Source organism: Sinocyclocheilus anshuiensis, unplaced genomic scaffold (genome assembly GCF_001515605.1).
Source record: "Sinocyclocheilus anshuiensis isolate Anshui unplaced genomic scaffold, SAMN03320099.WGS_v1.1 scaffold2562, whole genome shotgun sequence".
Classification (NCBI taxonomy): domain Eukaryota; kingdom Metazoa; phylum Chordata; class Actinopteri; order Cypriniformes; family Cyprinidae; genus Sinocyclocheilus; species Sinocyclocheilus anshuiensis.
In genome coordinates, this window is record NW_015549777.1 from 199,599 (window position 1) to 211,190 (window position 11,592).

Consider the following 11,592-nt stretch of genomic DNA (forward strand, 5'->3'; position numbering starts at 1 on the left):
TTAAACAATGTAAATGTTATAGAAAAGGGTTAGAAAGAGGTATTAGTTACTTTATTTTTAAAAGGAACCTTTTTTAATATTTGCAAAATTAATATTGCTTTCAACTTTCAACTAGTATACTACAACACCTGTCTTCTAACTGTATACTAAAACCAGGTAAACAACTTATTAATGCAAATAGTGTTGTTTAGCCTTCCGATGCTCATGATGCAGTGTTATCAACTGTGGATTACATTTGCATCTCTATTATATAGAGATAACTGTGAATTCAAGGCTTTAGAGAGCTCAGGGTGATGTAACTGTGAAATGAAGACAAAAGGATTTCCAATGTAATGCAATGCCAAATTCAAATGTGAAAGTGTCTTATAAGACTGCTTCATCACTTACCTCTTTAGTAAAACTATATTTGTTATTGAAATACTGTCACCTGACTTGAATTTAATAATGGAAAGGAATTATATTTGCCGTTTATTCAGTGGAATGGGAATATGTGGTTTTGTAAGGTCTTCTGTTTCTGTACAACAGACACAATTGTTATAATAATCTTTAAATCCGATTGGAAAATAAACATTTTTAGGCTGTTGTCTGAAAGTTGTTTTCTGATGTAACTCACATTTTAAAAATCAAACAAAAAGAGAGAAATTAAACTTTATTTTGTTTGATCCATACATTCATACAAACCAAAAGCAGTATTTACATACATGCTTACTTGTATTTTTCTCACCAAAGCTCTTTTCAAGAATGTGCATATAGCATGTCTCCACTTGCCTTGACATTTCTTGTAGGGAGCAAAATATCATATTGGCTGGCTCATGATTTTTCACCGTCCAATATTCGTAAGCACTTATACAACCAGTGTTTATACTCTTGGAAGGCTTGAGTGGGTTTTGAATGTTGTCCATTGCTGGCAGCTCCATCTTCAATCCAGTGCAGTAAGGCCTGTAAAGTAACAGACTATACTGATTTATTTAAGTTAGTGATGTTCAAATGTTCAGTTATATCAGTTCACTAGAGAGTGTTTCAAATAGTAATATCCACTGCTGCAAACTACAGTCAGCTATGGAAGGGTGTGGTCTTACCTTGTATCTGTCAGCTATTTTGAATCCAATGGCAGACTGTAGTTTACGCAAACAGATGGGGCAGAGGTCAAGTGGTCGACGGTCAGACTCCTCTAAGTGATTGGAGCCTTGCATGACACAGTTTAGCCACTGGCAGTGCTTCACACCGAATATATGTCCAATCTCATGCGTCAGGGTCTACCTCAGATGCATAAATAAGAGTTCAAATAAAATGTTAGTACATTTATAAACTGTTTTCTATGAAAGCTTATTTCCTCAACATCATGAAAAAATAAATAGGGTAATTGTGAAATTTTATCTCACAATTCTGACTTTTTCTCATAATTCTGACTTTTTTGTTCTCTTTACATCTTTTTTTTATAAGTTTACATCTGAATTTTTCTCACAACTGCGAGTTAACATCTCAACTTTTCCATGAACTGTGAGACAAAACTCAGAAATCTTGAGATATTACTCAGAATTGCGAGAAAAAAAGTCAGCATTGTAAGATTAAAAAAAGTGGCAATTACCTTTTTCTTTTTTTTTATCCTCTGGTGAAAACAAGCTTCCATAGTTTTGTGTTTTCAAAATATATTATTGGGTATATTACAAATCGTTAAAAATATTTATGCATTTTGTGAGGTTTGGGCAGTTTAGAAGACCAGTCATCTCGCTTCACCTTGCAGGAGCGGAGGAGGAGAGTGCTAGTGATTGGAGGAGTGTAGTAATTCTCAAACACTGAGTAGTCTCCTTGCTTCAGTTTTATTTTCTTCTTCAGCCTTCCTGCATAGCTTCTCTGGTAAAAATGATCATCATATCGGGCAAAACTGAATACTCCCATTCCTATAGAAACAAAAAGATTCACACTTCATTGAAGTGCTAAAATAACAAAAGGTTTATTAAAGGGATAGTTCACCCAAAAATGAAAATTCTGTCATTAATTACTCACCCTCATGTCGTTCCAAACCCGTAAGACCGTCGTTCATCTTCGGAACACAAATTAAGATATTTTTGATGAAATCCAAGAGCTCTCTGACCCTCCATAGACAGCAAGGGTCCTACCACGATCAAGGCACAGAAACATAGTAAGGACATCGTTAAAATGGTCCATGTGACATCAGTGGTTCAAGCTACGAGAATACTTTTTGTGTGCAAAGAAAACAAAAATAACGACTTTATTCAACAATTCTTCTCCTCTGCGTCAACCTGGTGCCATTTTGGAGAGTATCACGATGCATGCGTTTGCTTTCATCTGAATGTAAACAAGGCGCAGTGCACGCATGTTCTATGTCAGCAGCACCACGCGCATACTCATACTCTCCAAAATGGCACTAGGTGGCGCTTGCTGTCTACGGCGGGTTAGAGAGCTCTCAGATTTCATCAAAAATATCTTAATTTGTGTCCCGAAGATGAACGGAGTTCTTTCAGGTTTGGAACAACATGAGGGTGAGGAATTAGTGACAGAATTTTCATTTTTGGGTGAACTATCCCATTAAATCAAAAAAGACACTGTGCTACAATAACAACTTTGCTTTCTAGTTACAATAAAATTTGCAGCATTAACAAGACCATAGCTACTAAATTAAAAATGACCTTCAGTGAGAGAAGCCTGGCCAAAAACAAAATTCCATGACTCTCTGGGGTACAAGTCGATCATGGTGATCCCCACAATGCAAAAAGCATCTCTGGGCTTCTTCTTTTTCAAGAAGTTCAACAGCTCTCCTGTAAACGTATAAAGAAAGCATTAAGTTTACTTACAAGTCAGTGTGAATTGCTGTTTGCAACCAATCTTATTTCCATAATATATAGTTTGTAAAACAGATTTTATTAATTGACTGGATGAATTAGGTGTTACATACCAAAATATAGCTCAGACTTAATTCAGTCTTGCTAAAACGTTGCCTAAATAACTATTACTAATTACTAAAAGTAATTTCAGCAGAAAAGTCTTCAGAGGAACAGTAAGTTATTTTGATCAAAATTTAAGAATATCAATGTATTTTTTTAATAACAAATATACATTTGTTCAAAGGTTTGGGATTGGTAAGATTTTTTAATTTTTATGCTCACCAAGGCAACATTTATTAGATAAAAAAAACAGTAATATTGTTAAATATTGTTATGATATAAAATTACTGTTTTATATTTTAATATATTTAAAATTGTAATTTATTCCTGTAATGGCAAAGCTTGATTTTCAGCAGCCAATACTCCAGTCTTCAGTGTCACGAGCCTTCAGAAATCATTTTAATATGCTGATTTTGTGCTGAAGACACATTGAAAAATTGATTCTTTGTTGAATTATAACGTTTTGCAACAAATGTCTTTACTGTCACTTTTGATCAATTTACTGCTAAATAAAATAAATTAATTAAAAAAATTAATTTTACTGACCCCAGTTTTGAGGTGTAGTGTGTATAAAAATATGTATATATTTGTTTGTTCGAAATAAGACCAAGATATTTTGATTTTATGCTGACAAATGTTTCATAAATGTTGCTAAAACGCTTCTTAGACCCAGACTCAGCCAGTGGTTCTGGTTGTGTTCAGTAGCAGCAGTACTAACCAGCATTAAGCTGAAGGTTGTGTGTGTTGTCGTTGATGCGAAATGAACAGGCTGTTGAAGCAACTGTTACCGGTGGTAAAAGCTTGACCACTAGTCCATAATAAAATGCCTGGCAGTAGTCCTTCAGCCATTCAACATACTGCTCTGCCACAAGCGCTCCTTCCCCAAAAGAGCCTGTGCATTGAAGTGATAAAATTACAAATGTAAATATACTACTACTAACAAATGACACATTTAAGCTGTTTTACATACTAAGTGCTCTAACCAATAGTTTGAATGTAGATGGTATTATGCCCACTGCTTGGAGAACGGCGGTAAGGGTTGATATAAAAAGTCTGAAAGTCTTGAGGATCCTCTGGATGTGCAGGAATCCAGTCTGAGTCTGAGTGAATGGTGATGGGGTTGAAAAGTGAATTGCCAGGCAGGAGTCCTTCTTCTAAAAGTGCCTTCTCTGGTCTGCTGAATTGTTGGTATGTTTCTATTAGATCTTTCCGTGTGGACAGTAGAGCAGTGTGCAGTCTCTCAACAGGATGCTCAATAACCTGCATCTGTCCATAAAAATACACACACACATGTACAAAGTAAAATATTAATCAAGCAAGTAGCCAATAAACACAAAATAAGAACCCTAAAATGCGTGTTCTGGGTATACTGGTGTTAAACTGTACTGTCATGTTCTGTGTTCACTGTGACACTTGCACTGTTTTTGCTACACTGTTAGTAACTTATCTGTATCATATATCGATATAACGATACCCTATACATGCGATAAAGTCACGTTATTAATTATTAACAAAGGCCATTTTTTATATTTAGCACCACGACTTCATAAACAGACTGAATGACAACACAGTTCGAGTTGACTTGATATTAGCATAACAAACATTGATTAGCGCTAAAAGATTACCCTAAGATTACCCTAAATGAAAGAGGAAGCCCATGTCAACACATACTAATAAAGCAAAGCTACCTTTAAATGTGTCCTAGGATAAAGGTCGAAGACTGGACTCAGTTGATGTGTTTCAGATAAAACGCTGAAAAAAGTCAACAGAAACCATAAACAACGTCAAACCTGGGCTGCCTGCATACGCCGCATTTAGATATACACTTTGGCTGCCATTGTGGTTTTCAAACGTAAAGTCCCAGTCTATTTATTTTTTAACCAATAAACAGTAATTAGTTTTATTTATTTAAACTATACAGACATAAAGAAATAAGTATATTATATCTACACACTGTAAAAAGTAACACTTATTGGACCTGCCCCTGTTGAAAAAAACAGCATATGCTGGTTAGGTATGTTTTGATGCTGGGATGCTGGTTTAAGCTGGTCCTTAAACCAGCATCCCAGCGTCAAAACATACCTAACCAGCATATGCTGGTTTTTCCGAGAAGGATGAGTAATTATCCCAGTTTATAATTTGTAATATTTCATACATAATGCAGTAACAAAATAACTGCGCATAAATGTGTTACAGACTATACCTAGAAGGCCATATTAAATACTGTAGGTATTCTGAAGTGCTAGACTTTTTATTAGTGGGATGCTGGGTCAATATAGCCTCATTTTTCTTTTCTGAAATGAGAGGACAACAGTAAAATGAATACGCAACCATTCTGATAAAACAATCAGATTTAATAAACAGAATTACACAAATGTGATCAAAAAACAATAAGAAAACACACTATACAAAAAGCAAGTGATTATGGCCATGACAAAGATAGACAGCATTGCATGAGCAAATTTTTTGTACAGATTCTATACATAAACACCTTAATTCAGGCAATCAGTTAATATCAATTTACTACCAACAGTCAGATTACAGTGCTTGTTTTCATTAAGATTACATTAAGACTTCTCCATCAACACATTTTAATTTATCTTGCATTAAACCAGCTTTGGGTGATCTACAGACATTTAAGGCAAAGGTGACTTTGCTTGGCCCGTTTAAAAAAAATGTCTGCAGTAACCAATACACAAAAATACACCTGGACTGCTTTAACAGTCATTTTATAAAACCCTGAGCTAAAGCTGTCCACTTTAACCTACACAGGAACAAAGACATAAGGCTACTTTCCATTTTTAAAGTGAATTCATCAAAAAAAATAAAAAATAAAAATTCAATATTGAATTTCAGGGCTTCTAGAATACGCACAATAAATGCATGGTATTACCTTAGTGTGTAAAATATACAGCTTGGGGAGGAAATGTCAGAGCAAAAGAAATTGCACAGACATTCTGTACAGGCTTGAACAGCAAACAAAGAGACTTTCCCTTTACATATGAAAAATGTAATATGACAAATAAGTACTTCATACAAAAGTACCTCAATTGTACTAATTTAATGTCATGATGCAAGTGCAAGTAAAAGTTATTTTGAGTGTGGGAAGACAAAGGCAGTGAAACCACGTTCTACTTTCAAAAAACCAACATTGGGGCCTTATATAACCAGACACATCAAGCCCATAAACTGACTGGAGCAGAAGAGCTCTTTGAATTAAATATTTAAAGCCCTGAGTTCTCACACTTTCTTTTTGAAAAGCTTTGCCAAAACCAGGTGTTAAGACAATGGGTTACAGGAGTGTTAAGAGTTCTATTATAAGAAAATATGCGCTCATAAACATACAGTAAACGATCAGAATTACAGCATTTTGGTGAATAACTGAGGACCATTCCTTGGCATATTTGATATGGCTACAAGCAGCTTAAAAAGGTTGCTTTGATATCAAATTCTTTGCATATATATGACTGTAATAATATGCAAAAAAAAAATGTAAGTTGCATAATTATACTATCTATTTTTCTTCAACCACAATATGTATTGAACCACTTTGTATTAAATAAAGTAAAAACCTAATTAAAATGGAATGTTCTTAAAGGGCAATCGGTGCCTTTCATTGTAACATAAGCTGTTTAAGGTTGTCGTGCAAGATGGTGTCTTTGACATCACGGAAGACGAGACGAATGTTCTCGGTGTTAATGGCGGTGGTGAAGTGATGGTAAAGGGGCTTCTGCTGCTGTTCACGACGCTTGTTACGGAAGCACTCGACCAGGAACTTCTGAACATCCTGCAGATTATGGGGATCCCCTGTGAACTCGGGGAAGTAGTCCTTGATGTTCACATTCGTAACTTTTTCTTCCAGCAAGTCTGTCTTATTGAGGAAGAGAATGATAGAGACGTTGGCGAAGACGCGGTTGTTGACGATAGTCTCGAAGATATTGAGTGACTCCGTGAGCCTGTTGGTCTGACGGTCTTCCATGAGCACCTGATCGTATTCACTGGATGAGACTAGGAAAAGGATGGAGGTCACAGAGTCGAAGCACTCAAACCATCGCTTGCGCTCCGACCGCTGCCCTCCCACATCCACCATCTTGAAAGGAACATTCTTGATTTCAAAGTCGTACTCATGGATACCCTTGGTGGGCTTTCGTGCCAGCAGTATATCCTTTTGGCTAGGCAAGTAGTCCTGCAGATTAAATGAAAAACAAAAATCAGACTGCCATAATACCCATACTACTACCATAACAAGACCCTACACATTTATAAAAATGTAGTACTTGTATTAGAGATGTATGCTCATAGACACAAAAAAAACAGTAGAAATTAGTGAATTCTGTCTCCATCACGCTCATGTCACATTGCAGTGCTGCGCTGTCACAAACGTTTATTATTTCCATGTTTTTAAGCCTCGCCAGTTTAAACATTCAAGCTATTTTAAACCGTTTAAAGCCCAATAAGCCACAAATGAGAACTCAATGAGGTACTCGAATGCTGTCTCAGTGACCATTTCTGTGCCCATACAACCAAAGTGCACAAACAGAAAACATCATGCAAGTACTAAATTGAGTTCTCTTTTGCAGCTTATTGTAATTAAATAGTCAAATACACAGAATGTGATGTCAAAACATCTGTCTTGGCTAGTATTCATGTAAACATTTGCCTGTATTTAAGTGAACATAAACATTGGGGGGATATTGCATGTGTCCTGCTGACTGTCATACGAGCAAGCCGTTCCGGCGGATGACGTAGGACGTCGGCTTAGCGTGATTAGTGACGAACGCGGAGAGAGAACAAAACAAAATGTCGTCATGAATTAGCAGAAAACGAGGATTTGTAAAGAAAAATGTCAGATGATTTAGATATAAGCCAAGAGGAGACTGGTTTTCCTTTGCTAAAGTAAGGAAACTTTGCTTCCTTTGCTCTTGTAAGCAAATTCGCAAGACTAGCATATCTCACAGGCGCGCGCGCGACACCTAGGTCCTACGTCATCCACCCGAAACGGCTTGCATGTATGACAGTAAGCGGAAGTGAGAAAAAAGTGTTTATTATGTTTGAAATATGGATATTTTTCTTACAAAAACGCATTGATTTGCTACAGGAGGCCTTTATTCACCCCCCCGGAGCCGTGTGAGGCACGTTTTATTACAGATGCGCACACATTATTTGATGTCTTGTGGACTGTTGAACAAAAGCACCTGCCTACTGCAATGATAACGCATGGAATAGCCAGGACAATTTTTTATGCAACTCCGATTGGATTCGTCTGAAAGAAGAAAGGCATATTCACCTAGGATGCCTCGAGGGTGAGTAAAACTCAGGCTAATTTTCATTTTTTGGTGAATTAACCCTTTAAGCTAGTATTGGTTATTGCTGTGATATCCAAATTTGTATCAAGAATTAACAACACTTCAATCAATAACAAATCAAATTTTGATATCATAACCTTTTTCAAGCAAAAATAACTATTGTGATATATAGTTTTTGTGAAATGGAATTACTCATTGTGATAAGGTTTTGGTCATGTCACCCACCCCTAACATGTATTAATGGTACAATGCAATAAATAAGTACCAGTAACCAATATATCGGCCAAAAAAAATGTCAGTACACCCAAAACAATTCTGTGTACATCTCATGTGTGTTCTTTAAATTGTATCATGTACATACAGGTATACTATCAACTACTTTGTGATCTAGTTACCTGAAGAAGACATTAACATTTATAAAATGCTATTTTTTACCAATTGTCCAAGTTTATCCACATTGTCCAGGAAATACTTCACAGATTCACCCTAAGAAGATAAAAAAAGATACACACAATCATTATTAGGTCTCCAGCGTGTGAGCTATGGTGCAGAGGGTGCAACTTTGAATTTGTCTTGTGCTGTGTCCCAATTTTCCTATTTTATCCATTTCCTGTTACTCTATACATCCCTGTCCAAAAATCAAATAAATCAAATAAAAATAATTGTGAGTTATTAGTTTTTTCTCTCTTTTTTACACTCACACACAAACAATACAGCATAATCATACAATATTTTCCACCAGATCTTCTGGTCCAAGGCAGACCCTACTATGATATACTAGGTTAATCTGGTCTTATTCAGAAGCAATTTTACCTAACACAAAATCAGGAAAATGAGGCTCTGCAGCATGGCCGCTTATTGGCTTGCTTTGTGGTGTATGCAAATCAGCAGTAAGTAGAGAAAGTGACTTGGTCACCAAAAATGAATGTTTATCGCTAAATAAATACAGATTAACGTGTCTTAAATCACATCTTGTATGACAATGGAGATTTTAGTTGGAAAATATGAGCTAAATCCTAATCTCAGTCACAAGGGTTCTACCCCTGAACAAGCATGATCTTATCTTCATAACTGAAATGCAAACTACACTCATGCACAGACAAAATGCCCTCATTGTCATGAGTAAAGTCACTTCATTTGTGTTCAACTCATACCGGTGCATTACTCTCAGGTTTCAACCAATGCCCACGCTACACACACAACAAACATGATTTCTTAAACATAATCATTCCAATAATATCAAAAAAATGGCTGCTTAATTACATTCCAAATATATGAAATATATAAGCAAATATTTCACCATGATTAACGCTTTGGCGCAAAAGCTTGATAGGAATAATTGTGCAAATACACTGTGCTTATCTGCCATGATTCATAATACCAAGCTGTTTAACAACAGATCAACATTCCTTCAAGTTCACAGTCCCCACAATTACACAAATCCTTTGAAAAAGATTGAGTGGATTCTATATCCAAAACTTTAGCACTAAGAACAATTGAAATGATCACGTCAAACGATGCACAATAATTAATAATAAATATAAAATAATGAGTAATCATTTTATATTTACCAGCTGAAACTCTCTCCGTCTGTCATAAGCATTCTGAATACTACTGTCATGCCACAGGGCACGGATGCAGGGCAGGTAGTTGAGAAAGACTTTGGTCTCCACCATCCCTTTGGCCATCATGGATGAGCGGGTGTCAAAGCCCATCACTGTCTCCCCGTGAACCTGATTCTCAGGATCTCCCCAAGGGATGTGCAGCTTCTCACGGGCATCCACCAGCACTCGGATACCTAAAAAGAGATATTAGAGATGTTGACATATTGCATTAATCATGTTACTATAAAAATATATTTGAGGCTGCTGACATCATGTACCTTAAAAAGAAAATGAAATGGCATTGTTTTACTATGCATCCTCAGACTGAGTCATTTTTTGTCAACATCATCAAACTTATAAAAATTAAAATCCTTTTTTTATATTTCCCCTTTTTATGAGGTCAACGAGGTCAGATGGGCTACAGTGAGTTCTATAACTAAGTGTAATATACAGTATACAAAAAGTTATTATAAAGTGAAAAACAAAACATACTTATTATATAAAGTTACTGTAATAATATGCATGTCGATTGCAGCACCCAAATGGCAAAGAAATTGTTTAGGAGCTAATTTTCCTGAATTTTAAGTAGCTAATTTTAGTAGCTAGTAACATTAGAAAAACAGAAATGATTTTATGGTTTTAAAAATAGTTTTGTAATACGTTTTTGAAAGGCCGTATTAAAATTTATCAAAACCTCATCCTTATATTAATTAATTAATTCATGTAAGTGGATATCTATAATACATATTAAATAAATATTTATATTGAAATGTGTTGACTAATATTGAGGAAAAACAAGCATTTTGTCATAAAGTGGAAGCAGGAGATCAAACCTAAACATGACTAAAAAGCTTACTTTTCCTTCCTGTAGAGATCTGTAGCATTTTATCTGTTTTGTCAGGTATGTCTCAAGAGTCAGTTGAGATTCATATATCAGAATAATGTCATAAAGCAATCACACATCCAGATGACTAACACAGACCAAAGTAGGCGCTGTACTTTCTCTCGAGGCGCCAAGTTTACTTAAAGTTTTCAGTGAGATTTGAACATAGGCAACATAAGTAAATGTTTTCGAAACAGTCGTGTCCGTTTTCGAAGTCCAGATACTTTATCTGATATATGTATAACTGGAGTCCAAGAAACCCAACATTTAAAACCACTGTCCTTCGCGTCGTCTATGGGCTGGGTGAGCAATCGAAAGTTTGCGTAAGTTACGCGAAAGAAGTCGATAAAACACTTCCACCTGCAGCTACAATAAAACTGAGCTTTCATCAAAGTGTTTTTTTTTAATAATGAACTTGTCTCTTTCGATTTCAAACTACTGGCGTGGTACCTTTGATAACATTGCTGTAGATTGTAGCCCGGAACTCTTCTTTGGCCCGCTGATCGAAGTCCTGCCCATGAATTATGCGCATTTGTTTGAGGAAAGTTGACTTGCCACTTTCGCCTGCTCCTAACAGCAAGATCTTCACCAGTTTCTTCACATACGTCTTCTCTCGAGACAAGCTTTTATCGATCTCCTTAGACTTTCTAATTTGGTCAATTTCGCCGCTGGATAGAAGACAATTGGGAATACAAACTATAGCCGTCAGGGAGGGCAGGAAATCCGCCATCTTTGTAGTAAAGACTTCATGGATAGATAGATACATCACTCGCACTGCCGCGCGAGGCGCATTCACGTGTTCTTTACAAATAGGCGGATACCACGGGTGTGGTTTAATGTTTGGAAATTGACAACTATTTATTGTTTAATCAAATCTTTTTTGGGGGGGGGGG

At 36.1% G+C, this 11,592-nt stretch overlaps 2 protein-coding genes across 3 annotated transcripts; both read right to left on the bottom strand.

Moving 5' to 3' along the window:
* Positions 1-655: 655 nt before the first annotated feature.
* Positions 656-4,748, bottom strand: amz2 (archaelysin family metallopeptidase 2). 2 transcript variants are annotated; one of them, XM_016450311.1, is made up of 7 exons: positions 4,697-4,748; positions 3,890-4,172; positions 3,625-3,798; positions 2,652-2,780; positions 1,738-1,901; positions 1,080-1,256; positions 656-939 (listed from the first exon to the last, which is right to left on the bottom strand). In XM_016450311.1, exons 1-7 carry the CDS (start codon positions 4,718-4,720, stop codon positions 811-813), a joined length of 1,080 nt encoding a protein of 359 aa, XP_016305797.1. In that variant the 5' UTR covers positions 4,721-4,748; the 3' UTR covers positions 656-810. The 2 variants fall into 2 exon arrangements, with proteins under 2 accessions (XP_016305797.1, XP_016305798.1); XM_016450312.1 differs by having other exon boundaries at positions 4,595-4,737.
* Positions 4,749-5,239: 491 nt separating this feature from the next.
* Positions 5,240-11,492, bottom strand: gna13a (guanine nucleotide binding protein (G protein), alpha 13a). The gene is made up of 4 exons (XM_016450292.1): positions 11,150-11,492; positions 9,784-10,010; positions 8,648-8,698; positions 5,240-7,092 (listed from the first exon to the last, which is right to left on the bottom strand). The coding sequence occupies exons 1-4, from the start codon at positions 11,463-11,465 to the stop codon at positions 6,520-6,522; spliced, it is 1,167 nt and encodes a 388-aa protein (XP_016305778.1). The 5' UTR covers positions 11,466-11,492; the 3' UTR covers positions 5,240-6,519.
* Positions 11,493-11,592: the final 100 nt, after the last annotated feature.